Here is a 21,787-nt window from a genome sequence, read left to right on the forward strand (position 1 = left end):
ATGGGCCGGGCCACACCACCCACATCCATAGATACGTATATAATATATATCCTATTAATATATATCATTACTAGATATCATCATGAATACCATCATTAAGTAAGTATAATAAGCTAGTACTATGATAACTAAATTATTCATAGCAAAAAGTCAACATAATCATTTGTTGAATGATTGTGCTTATGATGATATGTATGTATATAATATACTTATATATATCCATGGATCTGCTGTGGGCCGGGTCACCCAACCCATCATCTATACACTGCAACCCACCCAGCATAGCATGGAAACCACAGTATATATATGTATTCACAATGATATCTAGTGATGTGGTTCCTCTCTATGCTGCGGCTGGCGGTTGCAGTGTATCAGTGGTGGGTTCAGTGACGGCCACACCACCACACCCATGGGTATATATATCACTATGAGCACAACCATTTAACTATTCTCAATTACAAATAGAATGAATATGATTGATGTGTGTACATTGTAACACTAGTATAAAAAACCTATTTGACACATTTGTCACTATTAGGCTGCCGTAGTGCGCCTAGCCGAGCCTCGTTCCTGGTTTGGATGCGCAGATTAATTTCCCCGCTCGCTCGCTCTAGTTGACAAGTCAGCGAGTTAGTTATCTTTCTCTCCGCTCCAGCCAAATCCTTCCGGCCAAGTTTAAAACTTGACTCTGCACTTGTTGGGACAAAAGTAACGGGCTCCATTGACACGACAACTTCTTCATCGCACTTTGATAATGGCTTCCGTATCTCCAGGGTAAAAGTTTTGGGATTCCAGGGCGGGAAGCATCCGGTGAATTTCGCAGTTGACGCTGCAGAGTTCTGGGATTCGGGAGGAAGGGAGTCAAGTCGGTTCTCAGTTCTTCATCATCATCATCATCATCATCATCATCGTCATCGTCATCGTCATCACCATTACCATCATCACCAACATCACCATCATTACGGAGTATTCACCAAACCATATTTGCCTACTTTGCTTTTTTTCGACTGGCTTGCCCTTTCTTTACCAAGGCCTCTAGGCCGCACTCTAATCGCCCATTTTAGGTCCCGTTCACCCCATTGGCCCACCTCGGGCTTTGTCTGGCTTCTCCCCTTCATACGACGACGACGACGACGACGACGACGGGCAACCGAATGAGCTGCCAGATTCCAGTCCCGAACCGCGATAGCCGCAGCAGATTTGTGGCATCTCTTCAATCCTCGTCATCGCAACTTTGGGTCCGGGCAATGGGGGGGGGTTCCTCCGCTTCATTCCTGTGGCTCGTGTCGTTTTAACTTTCGTGCGTCTGACCCTGTAAAAGTTAGTAGGTAGTTAACTACTGCTAAACTGCCAGTGAGCCTGGGGAAGAAATCCACCGCACACACACACACACACACACACACCCCCATACGCATAGATAGATAGACAGACAGACAGACAGACAGACAGACACGGAAAAAGAAGAACCATTTCCATCCCGCACGATGAAAATTAAAAGTAAACGCAAACCCATCCCTTCTCTTCTCCTTCAGCGGAGAGAGAGAGAAGGACACATGTCTCTACTTGGGCGCGGGTTCTTTTCTCTTCTTTTTCTTTTCTTTTCTTTTCCTTTTTTTTTTTTTTTTTTTTTTTTTTTGGACATTCCGCTCTCATCATTAAACTGCCTTTCTCGCTGTCGCTGGAACGGAAGTTTGTGTGCCAGGCAGCCTAGCCTTTCTGGCGCTGTGCTGTCCATTGGACCTTATTTGCACAGCACAACACAAACACAAACACCCGAGTGAGGCACTGAGAGCTGAGAGGTTCTTGGGTGGGATCAGTGGCTCACTCAACGATCCTTTCAAAGAGACACAAGACACATCAACTAGCCGGATTGATGGCGTGCACTACAATACAACTTAACTACAGGCCGTGTCCGAGAGCAGAGGGGCTCGTTACGGTGCGGTGTGCTGGAAACTATCAGCCCGCTTGGTATGTGGATAGGCCAGTGGCATGTCGTTGTTGTCGTCGTCGTCGTCGTCGTCGGCAATGGTTGTATGGTGGTGATACACAGGGCTTCTGAGGGCTTCTGCTCAGGGTTATTAAACACATGGTTCGAACAAGTTAGTATCATTATCTCCGTGATTCTAGTCAATACTAACTAGGTAGTAACAGTTTGTCGTGATCATCATCCGTAACAAATCTGTTCAGGCCGGACACCTGGACAGATTCTCTGATGACGGTGAGAGGAGGCAGAGTTACAGTAGTTTAACTAGTTAACTATGCCTTAAACCTTAGTGAATGCCGCGCAGAACCTTCAACAAGGTGTCCAGGGCTAGACTAGCGACCATTTCTTGCCTTTTCAGATGCTTATCCGGCTGGGAGTACAGTACCCCGAAGAAGGGGGTTAGATAGGTTGGTAGGTTAGTCCAGCACGCAAAATCCAAAATCCAAAATCAAAATCTCTCCGCACCAAAACTCCCGTAACCGAGGAGTAATTGACATTGTCCAATTCATTTCCTGGCTCCCTCCCGCGAAACCGGGTATCGGTATCGGGTATCGGGTATCGGGTAGAGGAGAGGTGGGGTGGAGAGCTTCGGCAATACGCGGACTTCTGCTTTCCCAAGAGAATTAAACGAGGAAAAAAGGAAGGAAGAGATGAGAAGATAAGAGAGAGAGAGAGAGAGAGAGAGAGAGAGTTAAGAGTTATAGGTAAATCGAATCGATTAACTTTTACTGAATAGAATGTATGATTTGCTAGTTCTTTGAAATTCATTTCAGCATAGAGATATACAGGTCATGTTGAGATATTATGACTGACTGACTACTAACTAGTAGAAGTGAAGATGGAAGAATTTAGAATTTTTTTATATACATCAGTAGTTATTCTTTCCTCCACTGGAATGGAATTGATAACCAAAGATAAGAGAAAGAGAAAAGAGAAAGAGAAAGAAGAAGAAGAAGAAGAAGAAGAAGAAGAAGAAGAAGAAGAAGAAATCTTCTCCTGCAGTTATCTAAAATAAGTATAAGTAACTACTCGTCTAGAATAACTAGTTAACTGATCAAAATATATTATTAGCAGCAAGTTAGTTAACTAGTTATGTAGTTATGGCTCGGAGACCATTAGTCAATTCCACAGCTTGAAGTAAAGGGAGTACTCTCCAACTCAAATGAATCTTAGAATCTTTTCTTGCTGGGGACCCTCGACGTAGTCAGGCCTTCTTCCAAGATTGTGAGTTTTTGTCTTTGCCTGTCTTATCTCAATACATTCTCACCAAGGCCATCAATGACAACACTTTCGTAGACGGTGTCAGTGGAGGGTGCAACCTGTCTCACCAACCCCAAGCCTGAGGTGAGGATCAGACAGGATCCTCGGTCCAAAAAATGTGTATTCTGTAGAACTGGTGAGAATTGAATTGCAATGCATTCATTTCCAAAAAGAGAAAAAAAAGATTTCACTCTAACCACCTAGACAGTGTCGTAGGAGAGACAGCAATAGGTGTGTCAATCGTTGGTGCCGACGATCCAGTTGAAGTGACACACATGTTCCCCTTTTCCATTAGAGGATTGCAATCACTCGACACTGTCGAAGATCCATATAACCAACCCTGTGGTGGTTGTTTAACACCTGTTTTGGACTCCAAGAGAATGTCGACACCTGGTATCATGCCATCACCGGGCCCTTGGCCACAGAGTGTGTTCAGAACCCCCAGAATCTCATGTGTTTTGATCCTTCGCCGCGCAGATAACCATGAGCCTTGCCTACTTTACCTTATAGAGCCTATTATGGGGGGGAAACTCTTGAAATCATCATCCACTCTTGACTGTTCGATTCCACTAGTCGTCCCACATATGGCTTAAGGTGGTGCACAGTCTGAGCCATTAACATCCGCTGCCCTTCATTCCCTCATGATATTGGTTGTGGTCGGATCCGGCTGTGGAATGTGGAATGTGGAATGTGGAATGTGGAATGTGGAATATGTGGAATGTAGAATCCGGCGAAGAAATCCTCTTGGGGCACACACTCATACACATCATCAATGCATCTGATGAGATCCCTCTACCGGACCCCGCGTTTCTACAGCTCCAATGGATCCCTCGCCGCATCATTGCCTTAGCTGGTGGCGCAGATGCGGTGGAGAAACCTCATGATGATGAATAGGCCCTGTCCTGAGTTCGACAATGCCGATAACATGTAACCAGGGGTAAAAGACTTAAGTTATACTGGCCCGTCGAGTCGGTGCTGGAATTATATTGTATTCGATGTGGAACTGTGGGAACCTTTCTTCTATTATTTCTGTGTTTTGGCACGGTATTCCATCTCAATGTTAGCCTGCATTTGCAAATTCGTGCTACAGCGGTGCTTCTATTAAATATATCCCATACGGCAGAGGCGACCATGGTGGGAGCGAGCAACAGGTAAAAGGTATTCTGCGAGGTTGTACGGAGTATTTATTGGTGGCATAGGATTCCGGCGTGAAAGGGCTGTCGAGGTCTAGTTAATATCTACTCCATCAATCACTCGAAGACGCATTGCCGGATGTTCTGTGTCCACGCTGATCGAGCGCCTTCTCACCATGCGATAGCTATCAACTGACTGGTGTCAAAAGTTGGAGAATGGCTTCGAACCTGCCTGATGAATGGCCACATGAAGGACTCTTTTCATCTCACGGCCCACTACAGATTACTCCGTACATAGTCGGTGGATTGTGCATGGCTGTTGAGCAAGTGAGGCGGCCGAAGGCGGGCCCCCTGGTGTTGTCCTTTTGAGGTCAAGAACCTCCCTCCGGAGAGGGCCATGCCACGCTGACACAAATTGAAAGTTTTATCGAAGGAGAATCAATGATGAAGATACGGTTTTTAAATGGATGCCGTGCAGTTTTCATGTTAAGAAGTAGAATATACACTGTTGTTGGTGGGGGATCTGCTCAAGTATGAGGAATCAGTGAAGCGTAAAATCTCCAATTTCCGGCGTGGCAAGGGCCCTTTGAGCGTGCCTCTACTCCGTAGTTTGTTTCATGTTTAAACTCCGACTTTTTGCGGGACGTCCCAGCGATGGATGGGTAAGTTAAATATTTAGATCTGCATCTCGATTGCAATCACAAAGTTTACGGCGGATCTCCGAAAAGCCTGTTCTCCTTCCAACCCAGATCATCATGTTCAGATCTGTACTCTGCCCAACTCCATCCTTCTTGACTTTTATGTAAATAAACAACACCTGCTGCTATGATTGATCGCCTTCGTAAATAGGACTATTCATTCCAACGGGCGGAGAAGGAATCCACCGCGGCCTCGGGTTAGGTTAGGTGCTCGCATCCGCCGTCATTCATGTATAATATCACCGATGCCCTCGCCAACATGGGCATGGCACACATCCTAGTATACAGGATATGAACTACCCGCCATGGATGCACACCGAGTCAGCCAGAGCGACGCTGTGGAGCACCCATCGGGCAATTATGACATGCATTGCAAACTGAACACCCTGATCCAGATACCGCTAGCATTACTTGAATGCCATGGGATCTGCCAGTGCGATGGGCATCATCACTCGTCATCACATGGAGCGGGCACACACACAACCTGCTGCAGATCCAGGTTGTCTTTTGCTTGTATTTGCTCGTCTTTTCATATTCTATTCCCCGCCTGTGCTGGGTCGGGAGCTGGGAATGGCCAGTGGGGTGTGACTTTGTTTTCGTTCCCTGATATCCAGCAGGTGTTGTGCAACACAGCGCAGGGGATATACTAGTCCTTGAACTCGCCTGTACTGTATAGTTACTGCACCAGTATGTGCTGTAGTTGTACGCAGAATATTTGTACGCAGAATATTTGTACGCAGAATATTTGTACGCAGAACACAGCGGTCCGTTCCCAAGCCTTGCACGATGCCTTGGTTGATATAATGCCAGGAACGAGTCTGTCTATTTACATGCACGGCGCTGTGGAGTTTCTGCGCATCAGGAGACATCTCAGGCGTCCCATTCCCGCTGGACTTGCTGGACACCATTCCTCCAAGCTCTTGCTGCTCGAGACATATTCCAATGCTGGTCCCTCCCTGTCACCTCGCAGCTCTGGGCTGCTACCTGGGCAATTCCCCTTTGCTTCCTGCCCAAAGAGCACTTCTTTTGTAGAACTCCCACGCCCTTCAAGCGTTTATCGTATATATCTAGATATAGACATACACCCATCCCATCCACCATGCTGAAACTCCTCCGTGAATACACGGCCCCCAACCCCCCGTTAATCGTCCTGGTCTTCCTGCTTTTTTCCCTCCCACTATCCCTCTGCCAAACAGCCCAACTACCCTCCCGCGCCAAAACAGGCAATCCCATCATAGAAGGCTGGTACGCTGATCCGGAACTTCGCATCTACGGGGACGCCTTCTACCTCTACCCCACCACCTCCACCAGTTTCAACAACCAGACATTCTTCGACGCCTTCTTCTCGTCCGACCTGCTCACCTGGCAACGCGCCGGCCGCATCCTCGACTTCGCTGATGTACCCTGGACCACCGACCGCGCCGCCTGGGCCCCTACCGTCGGCTACAAGGACGGCTCATACTTCCTCTACTACTCCGCCGGAGACGGTGTCGGCATAGGCGTCGCTGTTTCCAAATCGCCAGCGGGACCCTTCAAGGATGTATTGGGTCGGCCGCTGATTGGCGATTATGTATTTGGCGCGCAGCCCATCGATGCGATGGTGTTTATGGATGGGCAGGGGGATGGGGAGGGCCGCGGCGAGGGGAGAAATTATCTGTATTGGGGCGGTCGGGGACATGCGGTTGTGGGCGAGTTGGCGGATGACATGGTGTCGTTCAAGGGCGGTTTCAGAGAAGTGACTCCCGAGAAAGCGTACGTGGAGGCACCGTGGATGCTGAAGAGGAAAGGGGTTTATTATTTTTTTTATAGCGTTGGAGGGTGCGTATTATTTATATTATTAACCCCCCCTTTTTTTCCTTGTGCTCCCACTCTGCTCATATCTGTTAGTGACGAATTCCCAAAAAAAAAAAAAAAATAAAAACTAAAACTAAAACTAAAAATAACCAAAATTAAAACATAGATGGGGAGATCCGTCCTACGCTGTCAAATATGTCAAAGGCGACAGCCCACTCGGCCCTTTCAGCGGACCCTCCAAACTGATCCTCAGCAGCGATCCAGCCATCGGCACAAGCACAGGCCATAACAGTGTGTTCAATGTCGGCGACGAGTACTACATCGTTTATCATCGGCGGCCTCCGGGAGATGGTGCACGCGATCACCGCGTCGTGTGCATTGATCGGATGTATTTTACTGACAGCGGGGAGATTGAGGTCGTGAAGATTACGAATGAGGGGGTGGACGGGGTTACGTTGAAATGAAATATGGCGTAGCTCATGGTTTAGCATGGATATGGTTGAGTTAAACGTCAATGGATGCAGAAAAAGGGTCATAGATATGGATAGATAGATACGTATCACAGTCCCCGTAGATGACAACAATAGCTGAGATAAGGAGTTTGGTATATTTATTTCTAGTTCGTTCTTTGGGTTAGGAGTATATATATCTAAACGCTGTCATTATATGTTCCATTCCATTCCATAACACCAAGCACTCCGGCATTCCAGAAAAAAAAGCATGGAAAAAATATATACAATCAAATAAATGCAAAAGTCGCCATCCCAAATTCATAAATTCATGTTTCATGCAACCGGGACAATCCCCACCCCAACACATCCCTCAAAACACCCAGTCGGCTTCCTAGGATCATAATACCCACCGCCCTCCTCATCCTCATCCGTCTCACTCTCCGCATCTACATCCCCACGCCCCGCAACCAACGACTCGCCTGTATTAGCATTAGCAGCGGCAGCATCAGCAGCACTCCTCTTCACCTCCGTTCCCGCCTGCCCCCCTCCCTCCCCCTCGTTCTCGTTCTTGACGTCGTCGCCGTCGCCGTCGCCGTCTTCGTCATCGGCATCGTCGCCCAGCGGATTCCTCTTCCCCTTCCCCACCCCCGCCCCAACCCCCACAGCCGTAAACGAACTCTTAAACCCGCCCTTCTTGAAACCCCCTCCCCCTCCAACCTTCGCCGTCCCTCCACCAACCTCAACCCTCACAATACCCGCCTCCTCATCCCGCCTCCTCTCCTCCCGACGCGCCCTCTCCGCCGCCTGCGGGTCGCGCGACAGCTGCTTTAGATCCCGCAGGCGCTTGCGGTGCTGGTGGTCGTAGGAGCCGATGTGCGCTTCATATTCCGGGTGGCGCGAGTAGGACTTGCTGCAGAGCGTGCAGGTGAAGGAGGTCAGGGCGTTGCGGGCGGATTCCGTTTTGGGGGATGGGTTGGTGAAGCTGCGCTGTTTCTTGTTGCGTTTGGGAAGGGTTGGGCTGGTTAGCTTGGGTTTTTTTTTTTTTTTTTGTTTTCATTTTTTTAAGAGGGGTTAGGGAGGAGGAGGAGACACGAACTGGTGGCATTTTTGTTGTCTTTGTTTGTTTTGCTTATTTAAATAATTATCGGGCTGGTTTGGTGTTGTGGAGGGTAGGGTGGCATGGTTTATATAGTGTACGACGTAGTGTTCTTTGGGATTTCTTTGAGTCCTTCCTTCGCTGAGTGTATTCTGTAGAGCTTGAAGCGATCAAGTATCAATTTTGTTTTGTTGTTGAGCTTGGAGATTCTGCCGGGAGACCAGCAAAGGCGGTGAAAACAGGTGAAGCCGCAGCTGCTTCCGAGTTCAACTTCCTTCAACTGCTCAACGACAGTCGATTATTCTATTAGATGCACGTTGCCTTCTTTGCCTGTATAGAGCAGTCTATAGATACACATCATTTCCAGCACTTCTCCCACGGACATCTCTACGCCGTCAATTTCATAACATTGTACCCAAGCAAACGCTAAATGGACCGACCGTACCACGCAGCATCAGGGCGACGACGTGGTGCGGATAGCTATGCAATATCTGAAGATTCGGGGACAGATTCGCTTCAGCAGCTCGAGCCGTCACCTCTCGACTGGGCACTAGACTTGGAACAGGGCGGAAACCTGCCGAACGCCTCCACCGCCAGCGGAAAGCCCGCTGATGCAGGAAGCTATGAAGGAGAGAACAAACATCGACATGACCCCATCCGACATGTAGGGCTAAGCGGGAAGGGTTGGGAGTATTGGCGTACGTATATCCTTTGCTATAGCTGCCTGGAGCTGGTGGGGGAAAGAAAGAAAAAGAATCCTATCTAACCGTAGAAACTTATCAGTGTCCATCCTTCAGAGAACCTCGACCTATGCGCCCACATTCTTCCTAACCCTCCACCTAACAAACACCTCTCTAATCCCCCTCATGACCGATTCCATTACAGCCGCTGAACCCTACCTCCTACTCACGCGACCCCTCTATCAGTCCCCCGCCCTCGAACCTTTTCTGCTCACTATACCCGTCCTCACCCACCTCAGCGCAGGCGTAGCCCTCCGCATCCTCCGCGCCCGCCGCCGCGCCCGCCTCTACGGCGCCGAAACATGCGCCCAGCGCCACGAGTTCCGTGCGTCGGGAAACTGGAAACGGCCCAGCGTCCAGGCCCGGCTGGGTTATCTGCTGCTGCCGCTATTTGCATCCCATGTGCTGGTGAATCGGGTTGTGCCGGTGTATGTGGACGGTGGCAGCTCTGGGGTGGGGCTCGGGTTCGTGGCCCACGGGATTGCGAGGGCACCGTGGCTTATGCGAGGGTGGTATGCGGCGTTGGTTGGGGTTGGGGTTTGGCATGTTGTGGGTGGGTGGGCGTGGTGGATGGGGTATAAGACGGAGATGACGGGGACGGGGAGGAGTCGGGGCCCAAATGGGGGGGTATTGGGATCGATGGATTGTAGGAGGAGGTCGCGGAACGTTAGATGGGTCGTTATTGGGGTTTCAGCGACGGGGATTGCGTTGTGGCTGGCTGGTGGACTGGGAGTTTTAGGACGAGGAGAACTGGGAATAAGGTGGGAGGCGAAAGGGTGGGATAAAATATACAAAGAGGTACCGTTGTTGGGGTGGGTTTTAGGGCTGAAATGAGAAAATGTATTTCGATGGTTTCGGCATTTCATGTTTGGGCACGTTTAAAGGTATGTGTATAAGAGTTCTGGAGATATGCCATGACATATCTGATGCAATAATAGATGTTCTCGTGCAGAAGTGTTCTCTTGAAAGCCCTTAGTAAATACAGGATAGAAAATGAGGAAGGACACAGGTAGGGATACTCTGATACCAATTAAATCCAACTCAATCACGCCAATAGATACTCATTCTTTAATATCTAACCAGCAGTCATTCTCTGCCAGTTTATTGTGTATAGAGACACACTTCCTCCACTGGCTCGGCTTGCCAATCGATGCGATATCGGAGCGCTTCTGAGTTTCGCAAAAACTATCAACGACGCCGGCAATCAGAGATCTTAGAAACGCCTCGAATTTCACAAGAGGAAAATGGCAAGTAGATCGAGATAAATTGATCGACTGTGTGGAATATCTCCTCCAGCTCGCGTTCATTCCCTGCCATCGCCATGTCAGTCCGTCCTAATTTATTCTTCTTCTCAGTTCAACGATTGCCGGATGCCGAAGTGGACACGGCCGAGACTCTGCCGAACTAACAGACAACCTGCCCCGCAAAAAAAAAAAAAAAATAAAAATAAAAATAAAAATAAAAAGAAAAATTTAACCCCCCCCGCCGATATCTGCTGGAAATACAAGTAAATAAAAAGCGCCGATTAAGCCCTCGTCTGTCCAAAAGAAACAATCTTGGTTTGCTACTCTTTCCTCTCCGCTCCTCCAGCTCTACTAACCCTCTCCCCAATCTCCCTTACCCAAAGCAGGAACTAGTATATATATATAACCCCCGTACACAGACCCAGAAATGGTCACCCACAAAGTCCTCGTCCTCCCCGGCGACGGAATCGGCCCCGAAATCACCGCCGAAGCCGTCAAAGTCCTCTCCGTCTTCTCCTCGCGAACACGCACCTTCGCCCTCCGCACCGAACTAATAGGCGGATGTAGCATTGATGCCCACGGCACCCCTCTCACCGATTCTGTGAAGCAAGCCGCGTTAGACGCCGATGCGGTCTTATTCGCTGCCGTCGGCGGGCCAAAATGGGATGGTGTCCGCCGGGGCCTGGAGGGTCCGGAGGGCGGGCTCTTGCAATTGCGAAAAGCGATGAGAGTGTATGGTAACTTGCGGCCGTGCATATCGCCGTGCAAGGCGGTGACGAGGGAGTTTACTCCGTTTAAAGAAGAGGTGGTCGAGGGCGTGGAGTTTCTGGTGCTGAGGGAAAATTGTGGTGGGGCCTATTTTGGGCGGAAAGTGGAGGAGCAGGATTATGGTAAAAGCATCTCATATCAACATCCGCACTCCGCCATCCCTTATGGATATCTCGAACGTGGCGAATATGCATTTTATTGACGTTTTCCAGCAATGGATGAATGGGGATACAGCGCCGAGGAAGTCAGGCGCATCGCCCGCCTAGCAGCCTACCTCGCCCTACACCACAAAAGCCCGACCTTCTCCCCGAACCCGCTCCCCATTATCTCCCTCGACAAAGCCAACGTCCTCGCCTCCTCGCGTCTCTGGCGCCGCGTCGTCACGGAAACCATCTCCACCGAATTCCCCCAACTAAAACTCACCCACCAGCTCGCCGACAGCGCCTCGCTGCTCATGGCGACGAAGCCGCGTGTGCTGAATGGAGTTCTCCTAGCTGATAATACATTTGGTGATATGCTGTCGGACCAGGCGGGGTCTCTCGTGGGTAGCCTGGGTGTGCTGCCAAGTGCAAGCTTGAGTGGGGTGCCCGGCGAGGATGGGAAAGGGGGCCTGAAGGGGTTGTATGAACCGACGCATGGCTCGGCACCCGAGTATGTATTGCTCTGCATTACCGTTGACCAAAAGAGAAAGAAGCAGAAGAAGAAAGTGGACAAATGCTAACCATTATTCGGTAAATGTAGCATTGCCGGCCAATGCAAAGCGAACCCCGTCGCCATGATCCTGTGTGTGGCGATGATGTTCCGCTACTCGTTCCATATGGAGGCCGAGGCTCAATTAATTGAGCAGGCTGTTTCGGCTGTGTTGGAGTCTGGGATTCGCACGCCCGATTTGCGGGGGAAGGCAAAGACGGCAGAGGTCGGGGATGCGATTGTGGAATTTATTAAGAAAACCGGGGGATTGTAGACGGCGGATGTTGAAGTGATGTTTTGGGTATACGGGTGAGGTTTTGAGGATGTGGTGTGGTTTACACAAACTGCCCGGGATTGGATGATTGGACGCAATCGTTCTGTTATATTCGTTAATATTCTTGACATCATATGGTATGGAGGGTATATGTTGCATGAATGCTGATTCAATCATATAGAGGAGTGTATAGATATGCAATGAATATTTCCTTGAGGTCTGTTGCTTCAGCAATCCAGGGATTGATCATTGATTCTTTGAACAAATGCATGAAGCCAATACAATAATGTAAATTATTCACTTCCCACCCCGCGACGCCCTATTCATCGGACCCCAATTCGCTCTTGGATTCATTTGATACCTTGTCAACCTCTTCTTCCGATGCGCTGCCAACACAGTCTTCCCAAGAGCCTCGTCAAACACAATAGTCAATGTGTTTGGATCCGGTTCTAAAAGGGACGGAGAGCGCGACCGTCTAGATCCTGCTCTCATGGGTGAAACAGATCGCTGCCGTTGTTTAATTCCCCCGTCGCAATTTTCACCCTTCGGAGGAGAGGCACCCCCCTCAGACCCGTATTTGCTTTTTTCACCAACACCTCTTGATCCAGAACCAACACGATACAAAGCAGCCTCAATACGCAGGACCAAGTCCGAGATCTCCGTGGATCCCTCCAGCGCCGCTAGTACGTCCCGCTTCAGGCTTCTCAGCTTCGCCCCTGCCTCATCATCCATCCTCTCGTTTTCATTCTCAGTATCCCTCTTCCGCCCCATAATCCCCATCCCCGCTGTCCCCTCTCGAATTTTCCCCTCCTTAACGGGGCACTTCTGCCTCACCCACTCACGTACAATCTCCCAAATGACACTCCATGGAGCATCCGTTCGCACAGAGCCGGCTTTGGTATGGCTGCGACTAGATCTATAGCCTAGGTGATGCAGGGCGCCGCGCAGACAGTCTTCGGAGATTGTTTGTGTATGCACGACTTTGCAAACGTAACTGGGCATGAAGAAGAAAGGGTGCGGATCGAGTTTGGCTGGGTCAGTACGGGGGATTATGAAGGATGGGGTGTCTTTTTCCTTGCCGTTCGTAACAGTTTCAGTTGCAGCAGCAGACTCAGGTGCGGGAGTATTCTCGCAGGAGGGCCCGCCTCCCATATCCAAATCCTCCTCCAACGCAGTCGAGAGCATCCCTTCAATTCGCCCCACTGTGGGATAGATCTCGCTATCGGCACCCGCCAACAAATCTAAAATTCGTTGGATGAAGACATTATTATGGAGCGGGCCCGCCCACATGGGTCCAGCAAGATGAGTTTTAAACCCACAGTGTTCACATGTGGGTGTCGTACTTGGTCCCTGCGCAAATCCATAGTGATAGAAAGGGTTTCCATTCCGATCAATCTTATGTTTATTCACAGCGAGAGCCTGCGTTTTCCATGCCCCGCAGCCGTTGTCGCAGTTATACACTATCATCGATTTTCCAGCGGTGAACTTTACCTGCGCCGGTGAGCGGTGGAGACGTACGAAAACCCTTGCGTAGAAATCAATAGAGAGAGAGAGAAGAGGTTCGATGGATAGGCCGTATTTGGCGGCTGAACTAGCAATTGCGTGCAAGATGAGTCGTAGGCCAGCTTCATGTGACTGCGGGCCTTTGAAGGGCAATCCGCCGTACAACGCATAGGTTTTCTCTGGATAGCCGTTGGAGGCGAACACGCTTGCATCCGTGCATGTAACACACAACAGTCCCCCATCACAGATGGCCTGAACGGCAGCGTCCAAAAAGGGCGCCGCGGTGCCGTAGGGATCAAGATCGACAACGTCAAATTTTCCAAAATGGCTGCCATCCTTCTGAGGCCGTGCGCGGAGCATGCTATACATGTATGCACAGGCATCATCGATGTTTGGCATGACAACATTTCCGACGCCGTTGTATTGTATATTCAGCTTCATGGACCTAACGGCATCGGGGGAGAGGTCGTTGGCGACTATGCGTGTTGCGAAGGGGATTTCTTTTGCGTAGCGGAGAGCGCGGAGACCGGTTGCAGAGAGAGCGTCGAGGATGGAGAAGGGCGGTATCTTATTCTGCTCTGTAACCGTGGTTGTAGTTGTACCTGTTGCTGTATCCTGTTGCTCCGCCCGAACACATTTCCCAAGAGAATTGCCCTCCTCATCCCCATCCCCATCCCCTCTATTCTGCCCCTCAGCTTCCCTCCCCCCAACATCCGCAACTACTCTCTTCCTCTTCTTCACTTTTGACGCTCTCTTACTTAGAGCCGCCTTTTCCATCTTCTCCCTCTTCACCACTAGCGCATGCTCTCCGTAGGCCCGGATCGCCAACACGCTCAAATCGCGGTTGAATTGCTGAATTGGGTTGTAAAAGACAGACTGTGTCTCTTGCTGCTGTTTGTTTTGCTGCTGTTGCTGCTGCTTTCCCTGTTGTTTCTTGGGCCGTTGCAACTCCTCATCTTCCTGAGGAGCCGTTATATTCTCCTCGCCCAATCCCGTTCCCTTTTGCGCCATCCCATCCCATTCTTGACTTTGTTCTTGGGATCGCGGTATCAGTATATACGCCAAACCCTCCTTAACTGCCATGTACTCCTTTCCCTCATGACTCACAATTTGTCCCGCGCTCAACTCCGTGCCCGATTCCACGGCTGCAGGCAGAGAACCGGAGATTTCCCCAGCCGTCTCAGCCATTGCAGCTTTTGTTGAGCTAGCGCTCGTCCTTGAAAACACACGCTTCTCTGGAAATACGGTCAATGGCAATCGGAGACAGATCCGGAGCTTACTACCCTTTTGGGACAATGGAAGCGCGGTAGATAAGCTCTTAATGTTAGTAGTGAGCTGTGTGTTACGGAGGAGCGGCGGAAGTCGAGCACCAAGGGCTGTAGATTTTGGAGGCGCTAAAGCTGTCGCCCAACATAGCAAAAATGCAGGGTTTATGCGTGTGCATGTGCGTGCGCTTCTCAAGGAGAGAATTGGGTGCATCGAAGTTCCATAGCAGCTTGGAAGCGCACATTTGTGGATCTTACTCTGCTAGCTGCGAGGTTCGGAAGTTTTTTAATTGATATAACTACCACGTGACTATATACTAAAAATCAGGGGAATGACGATAAACTGAATAGTATTTGTGGTGAAGCTATGTTGAACGTGGTGAAAGAGGCTATTATTGCTATCGAGAAGTACTATTATACAGTACGAAATGCTTATATGATATTTTGATTAAACATGCAAAAAAACGTCCATAAAAATATTATTAAAATATATCATCAGACTCGTCATCAAGGTAAAAGGATGGAAAAAGAAAAAGAAACCAAGTAGGAAAAAACATGACATTACCTTCTCCCGTCTTGGTCATTCCCACTGTACAGAAAAAATTAAAATAAATGAGAAAAGTAAACAAAAGGACATATGTATCCCCCGAGTAAAGAAATCTTAAGAGGAGGACTTTTCCGCTTCCTCCCCTTGGCTCTATGTTAACAACAAAATGTCTAAGTTCGCATCCTCCTTATCCCCAATACGTCTGAAAGTGGAACACAGATTAATGGATCTCAAAACTTCGACATCGCGATCGCGATAGCCTGTGTATCACTATGACTAATGCTAACACTAACCTCCTTAACACCCACCTGCTTCGCAGCAGCAGCAGCATCGCCGTGTAGCTAAATAGTATCGCGGGTAAATGTCAGTAAACCGTTTCTTCCCACTGCTTCGCGGACAGGGTGAGTAGTGAAAAATGAAAAGAAAAATGAACTTACAACAACAACCGGTCCACCTCCACTTCCACTCAAAATCTCGATATCCTTCAATGCCGCCCCAGCCCCCTTGCCCGCGACCCCAAGACTCTTAAAAACAGCTTCTTTGGCGCTCCACCGGCCAGCAAACGACGCTTGCGGGGACGGCGCCGCGCGACAATACCGCTGCTCCTCCTCCGTGAAATTGCGCTCGATGAATGTTTCGTTCTCGATATTGATGGCTGCGATGCTTTCGACGTCAACGCCGACTTTGGAGTTTTCGGACGCAGTCGCTTTGGCGAGGGACTCGACCATCTGGCGCGTGTGGAGGGTTTGAGGGTCCTCGGATGGTGCTGGCGTGGATGACTTGTGCGTGGGGCTGGCATTTTTGCCATTGGCGGTGCCATTGCCATGGGCGGGAGTGGTAGCATAACCCAGGGTATCTGTCTTCTCATTAAGAACAACCCGAATGTCTGGATTCAAGAAGACCTTTGTTTCCATCTCATCAGCATACGGCGATTTGTCCTTGGCCACAAAGAGACTATTATTAATAAGCCCGTTATGGAAATACCGGTACGCCTTCTTCTGTCTCGCCTGAACCCTCCTCTTATACCCTTCAAACGTCGTCTTATCAAGTGTCGCAAACAGATACTTGGGGTGGATGCCGATCGCTTGAGTTCCCTTCTGCCCGAACCCAAACGACGTCACTGAGAACGCCTTGATGCCATCTGTCTGCAGACTGCGACTCGGATATACGATATAGTCGAACTTCTCCATGACTTTATCGATGTTATCCGCATTGCGGTTGCCAGGCACAAGGCCTGAATTCAACACCTGCAACGCACCGTTGAACATGAAGCCACCTGCGGCACCCTTGGGATGACCTGTAAGGTACTTCTGGAAGATACCCATCATCGCATTGCCCTTCTGGCGGCCAAGATGCCTCACCTGTTGGCAGATAACATCGCATTCGTTTTTGTCGTTGGCGACAGTGGAGGTGCCGTGGAAGGACGCCACGTCGAGGTCGTCAATGGTCAAGCCCCAGGTAGCCAGTGCGCCGCGAAGTGGAGCAATGCGCGAATCTCGCTTCCAGAAGTTGTTGCCCAGGCTATAGGCGGCGTCTTTCTCCTGGCGGATTGCTTCACGCTTGATGTGCTCGATACGCTCTTGCATATATTCGTCGACATTGAATGGTTCGGTAGCTTGGGCTTTCATTGCTTCAACTTCTTCGTTGAGATAGAGAAGTTCTGACTCTTGCCATTGTTTGATCTGGGCTTTGCGGAGATCGAGCTGGCGACGACGGTAATTGATATCGAGAAGCGGGGAGGGGAATTTTCCAGGATTCTCGCGGGCAGTTGACAAGACACCCTTTCCAGGCGCAGGGACAGATCTACCAATCTTATCCGTAGCCGTGGTCGTCAAACCAACAATACCATAGATGGGCACACCCATATCCAATGCAAGCTGCGCGCTCATTATCAGCTGCATGCCGCAACCTTGTGACTCCATGAATCCACTCCGCGTGGTGGTAGTTGGCCGGGACATCTCCTGGGGCGTACGGCCATGGGCAAATTCCTTCTCGGCGTTACTAGTAGCTTGCATATTCGCAAACTCATATGACCCTTCTTCCTGGAAGTCATCAAAGCCGCCGACGAAACAAACGCGCGCTTTCCCCTCAATGATAGTCTCATAACCGATATCAATGGATTCGACGGCTGTGGCACACGCGCCAACAGGTGTTTTGATGGGGCCTGTAGATGAGAGCAGAAGCATGTTTACCCATGCACTCATGGTGTTGATGAAAGATTCTTGCAGAATATCCTTTTGTATCGGTTTATCAAGGTATCGATCCTTGTAAATACCCCGTAAAGCATGGGATCCACCAATTCCAGAGCCAATACAGTTACCAACCTCTGAGATATGGACATATTTGTAGAATTCATATGGATCAGTGATACCAGCCGCAAGTAGGGACTCGACAGTGCAAACTAGGACAAATAGAGTAACACGATCCACCTGGCTGATAATATCATCCGGAATCCCATAGTGCTTCGGATCCCAGCCCGTGGGAATTTGGCCGGCAACCAGGCGATCGAACTTAAGAGCCTTGGGGATCATAAGGGTAGCTCCCTTGAGCAAGCGGACAGTGTATTCCCCAGAATCAGGAATCTCAAAAATCTCCACGTTATCACCATGTTCGCGCTTGAACTCCTCTGCAGTTTCTTTGGACGCCTCAAATGAATCCAGATCCTCCTGCAGCACGATCTCCTGGAGTATCTGTTTCTTCTTCGGATCATACCCGCCAAAAAGCTCCGGCTCAATAAGACGAATACCAGAATGTTCCAGGATGTGTTTCTCATACTTTGCTTTGACATCCTTATCACTGACAGGCTCTCCGGTTTTTGCATCAACCCAGCCGGAATATGGCTTGCCCTTGATGGGACCGTTATGGTTCTTGATCAGCCCCATCAGCCACGCCATTTCAATGCAGCCTTCCAGTGAGAATTTCCCGTACGCTTCCATCTCCCACCGGGTGCGTGAGTTACCCCAGGGACCAATCTCCGCAAAGCCCGTGACAACAACCACCTTATCCAAATTCACCATACCCTTAAGATTAGCGTTGAGCGGCTCGATCTCCTCTTTCCAGTCGGGGAGTTTCGGAAATTCAAACTTGATATTCGCGCGGGGAACTGTGGTGACCTTCTTATATAATGCCTCGCTGCTCTCGCCATTGACAACCTTATTCTCTAGCGCCGTCTCCTTAGTGACAGCCTGCCGGACGGTGCTTGTCTCCTTGACCTCGCCGTGCAGCCGCTTCATCAGCACATTGAGATCAGGCAGGAACTGGAGGCCACCGTTAAGATCGGCGAAGACGGGCTGGTTTTGGCACAGGTTGACGATGGCAGGCGCCATGAGACCTAGGAGGTTGAACGCCATCTCCTGCTGCGAGAACGTGCGAACGCCAAGTTTTTCGACACCTTCGGCAATCACGTCGTTGGCGTTCATGAGACCGGTACAACGCGTCCAGCCGATGACGGCACCACAGATAGTCAAGTAATTTGCCCAACTTTCAGAATACCAGCGGTTGAAGAGAGTTTCAAGCCCGAGTTTCGACTCGGAGTATAAGCCATCGTTACCAAAGGTACCATGGTTTGGAGACAGTGGCAGGATAACCTGAGCGGGACGAGTTTCGAACCCGCGCTCGTGTTTCTGGGACTTGACATAACCAAGCAGGCGGAAAATGTTGGTCAACATGACTCTGTGTGCGAGTTCAGATTTCGAGTCGATGCCGTCAATTTCCCGGCCATTCTCAGAGATGGCAGCGAATGGCACGATATAATCCAGATCCCAGCCCAGTCCATTCTTGGGATCATAAATGTAGTTCACAAGCGCTTCAACATCCTGCTTACTGCCTTGATTGAAAGGAACGACAACAAGTTGTGAACCCCGCGCCCCGTAGCGGGTGTACATAGTCTGGTAGTACTGAGTGACTTCTCGAGAAAATCGACTTGTGGTGACGACGACCTTGGCACCACCACTGATCATACCCTGCAATACAGCCGCGCCAATTGATCCAGCCCCTGCACCAGTCATCAGAGCATTTTTACCATGGAACGTGACGCCAGCGCGAGCAGCAGATTCCAGCCCGTCGAGATAGATGCCGGTGAGTTTCTTGCTATATTCCCATCCATTGGCGTGTTTCTTTTTGAGGTGGAGGAATGGGATGGTCTCCACTTTGCCCGTGCGTCCATTTCCGTGTCCGTTTGCGTTCCCATTCCCGTTGGCGACCGTACCGTTCATGCGAGATCTCGAGCTATTGCGACTGCCCTTCTTCGCATAGCCGTTTTCTTGAGGCATGATTTGGTTCTCGTTCATGGACAACGCACGTAGAACCTCGCGGTATAGAGCATTGAATTGCAGCTGAGACGACTTGGAGAGTTTGTGTTGCTTGCGAATGAGTTTATAGACACTCTTCAAGTCATTCTGGACTTTGGCGCGGTTACTGTACTCGGAAATGGGCCCACCCTCCGCCATTGCCTTGACGTAATGCTCGAGTTTCCGGGCGCTACCTCGAGGAATTTCCGAGTACTTGATGTTTCCCCGGGAGTCAATGATAGTCTGAGGTCCTGTTGGTACGGCAACGTCTTTGTAAACAGGCTTCTCATTGAGAACCTCCTTGCAATTTTCAAGGAGTTGCTGGCCAAGTTCCTTTGCGAGTTTATATGTTTCGCCGCGTTCGGTTGGGCAGTTGTCAATGTGGTATTGCATAAATTCTAACAAAAGAGGATTCGACCGATTCATAAGACGGATACATTGACTGACAATTTCACGATCCACGGCCTTTAGCCGGCCGAAGATGATATCGTAATACATGTTGAGCGCATCTTGTCTCGCCCAGTTCCAAGATGAATCGTAGATGCGGGCCTTGAGAGGATCGAATGACGGCGCTATGCCAGAAGCGTATGTGTCACCGTGCTCAGCATGCCACAGATCCAGTTGCGCCTGGAGAGCAGCCTGAGTTTCCTGGGAGGCCAGGAAAGCCTTATCGCCTGCGCGAAGATCTTTTTTAAGATACCGGGCCGTAAGCTCGAGTTGTTGCTTAAAGAATGCACGTTGATCCTTAGTGAGGGCGTCTAGAGCGGCTGGGTCCATCATCATGCCACCACCTCCATTGCCTCCATCTCCACCAGCGGGAGTGGTAGAAAGGTTGATACCCGCATGGGCGGCATATTTATTGGCAACATCGTCCAAGTATGCTTTGGCGTCCGTTTCCGAGCCCAGTCGCGATGCAGGCTCCATAGTTAGAGCCAGAAGAAGAAGGCTGTCTTGTCGACCTGCTTGCAGTCCCCATCTTGTTTCAAGATACTTTCGGACAGCGGTAATATTGAAACCACCGGGCATTTTGGACGAAACAAGTCTTGCAACGAGTGATGAGGATTGTTTGCCAAGTTGGCCATTAAAAGTAGGCTGGATAGCAGCACCAAGCTCATCTAGTGGCGTATCTTCTGGTTTCTCTGGGGTTGAGCCGAATTCTTTTCCGAGATCGCCTAAAATTTCATTTTGAAGAGTTGATTTGCCTACAAGAAATATAACATTAATTCAGCGTTTCCACTGGAACCCCAGGGTGGATAATTGACAAAGAAAACAAATGAGAATTGCTCACCTCCAACTAGATCCTTAATAGCCTTTGTCAGGGGAATATCTGCCAGGGGCTTTTTCAATTTCTGCGCCACAAGCACTCTAACTATATCCAGAGCTGTAACTGGTGTATCCGCAACAGCAGCAGCTGGTCCAGTCGATGGGGATGGAGCTGAAGCTGGATATGGGGCTGGAACAGCCGCTGGAGTAGGAGCAGAGCCGGATGCTGCAGGAGTGGTGAAAGCCGCAGCACCAGCAGTAGCAGGGACGGACTCCGGCTCATCTTCTACGGGATCAACATCGTAATAAATCTCCTTTGCATCCTTATTATAACACAGAATCTGGCGTTGGACGGAGGTAGCTGCATCGTAAGCTTCGTATTTGGACGCAATCGTACGCCTGGCCATTCCACCCAAGGTGTCAGCGGGGCCTATTTCGACGATGCGCTCCGTACGCTTCTCCTGGAGGATGACATCTTGGGTTTCGATCCATCTGACGGGGGAGGCGAATTGGTATGCGAGGAGCTCGACAAGGAGGGTATGGGCGAGCTCCTGCTCGACTTCGGGGCGCATGTTGATGGGAATGAGAGGAAGTGGAAGACGATATGGAGAGGAGATAAAGGGAGGACTGGATATATTATGTACTGTGAGAATTTGGGAGACTGAAGGATGCTTGATATAAGCTTGGTATGCCCCAGCTTGAATTAAAAAAAATTAAAGCGGCAAAAGAGAAACTCCAATCGCATGCCGAGGGAGGAGCAGAGAAGGATGATGGAGTAATGCGGACC

At 49.8% G+C, this 21,787-nt stretch overlaps 7 protein-coding genes across 7 annotated transcripts; 4 read left to right on the forward strand and 3 right to left on the reverse strand.

Annotated features, from left to right (window-relative positions):
• Positions 1-82: 82 nt before the first annotated feature.
• HCAG_07630 (predicted protein) lies at positions 83-1,189 on the forward strand (the record flags this gene model as incomplete). The annotated part of the gene is made up of 4 exons (XM_001537271.1): positions 83-99; positions 466-485; positions 656-865; positions 1,065-1,189. The coding sequence occupies 4 exons, from the start codon at positions 83-85 to the stop codon at positions 1,187-1,189; spliced, it is 372 nt and encodes a 123-aa protein (XP_001537321.1).
• A 4,985-nt stretch (positions 1,190-6,174) lies between these two features.
• On the forward strand, positions 6,175-7,333 carry HCAG_07631 (predicted protein; the record flags this gene model as incomplete). Its single annotated transcript, XM_001537272.1, has 2 exons — positions 6,175-6,827; positions 7,036-7,333. 2 exons carry the CDS (start codon positions 6,175-6,177, stop codon positions 7,331-7,333), a joined length of 951 nt encoding a protein of 316 aa, XP_001537322.1.
• A 321-nt stretch (positions 7,334-7,654) lies between these two features.
• HCAG_07632 (predicted protein) lies at positions 7,655-8,426 on the reverse strand (the record flags this gene model as incomplete). The annotated part of the gene is made up of 2 exons (XM_001537273.1): positions 7,655-8,308; positions 8,418-8,426. 2 exons carry the CDS (start codon positions 8,424-8,426, stop codon positions 7,655-7,657), a joined length of 663 nt encoding a protein of 220 aa, XP_001537323.1.
• Positions 8,427-8,847: 421 nt separating this feature from the next.
• On the forward strand, positions 8,848-10,374 carry HCAG_07633 (predicted protein; the record flags this gene model as incomplete). The annotated part of the gene is made up of 4 exons (XM_001537274.1): positions 8,848-9,115; positions 9,201-9,969; positions 10,110-10,166; positions 10,272-10,374. 4 exons carry the CDS (start codon positions 8,848-8,850, stop codon positions 10,372-10,374), a joined length of 1,197 nt encoding a protein of 398 aa, XP_001537324.1.
• A 454-nt stretch (positions 10,375-10,828) lies between these two features.
• On the forward strand, positions 10,829-12,133 carry HCAG_07634 (3-isopropylmalate dehydrogenase B; the record flags this gene model as incomplete). The annotated part of the gene is made up of 3 exons (XM_001537275.1): positions 10,829-11,291; positions 11,382-11,820; positions 11,911-12,133. 3 exons carry the CDS (start codon positions 10,829-10,831, stop codon positions 12,131-12,133), a joined length of 1,125 nt encoding a protein of 374 aa, XP_001537325.1.
• Positions 12,134-12,430: 297 nt separating this feature from the next.
• Positions 12,431-14,824, reverse strand: HCAG_07635 (conserved hypothetical protein; the record flags this gene model as incomplete). Its single annotated transcript, XM_001537276.1, has 1 exon — positions 12,431-14,824. One exon carries the CDS (start codon positions 14,822-14,824, stop codon positions 12,431-12,433), a length of 2,394 nt encoding a protein of 797 aa, XP_001537326.1.
• An 854-nt stretch (positions 14,825-15,678) lies between these two features.
• HCAG_07636 (hypothetical protein) lies at positions 15,679-21,572 on the reverse strand (the record flags this gene model as incomplete). The annotated part of the gene is made up of 4 exons (XM_001537277.1): positions 15,679-15,708; positions 15,742-15,789; positions 15,886-20,939; positions 21,026-21,572. 4 exons carry the CDS (start codon positions 21,570-21,572, stop codon positions 15,679-15,681), a joined length of 5,679 nt encoding a protein of 1,892 aa, XP_001537327.1.
• Positions 21,573-21,787: the final 215 nt, after the last annotated feature.

The sequence above is a fragment of the Histoplasma capsulatum genome, genomic scaffold, assembly GCF_000149585.1.
Source record: "Histoplasma capsulatum NAm1 scaffold_9 genomic scaffold, whole genome shotgun sequence".
In the NCBI taxonomy this organism is placed as follows: Eukaryota; Fungi; Ascomycota; class Eurotiomycetes; order Onygenales; family Ajellomycetaceae; genus Histoplasma; species Histoplasma mississippiense.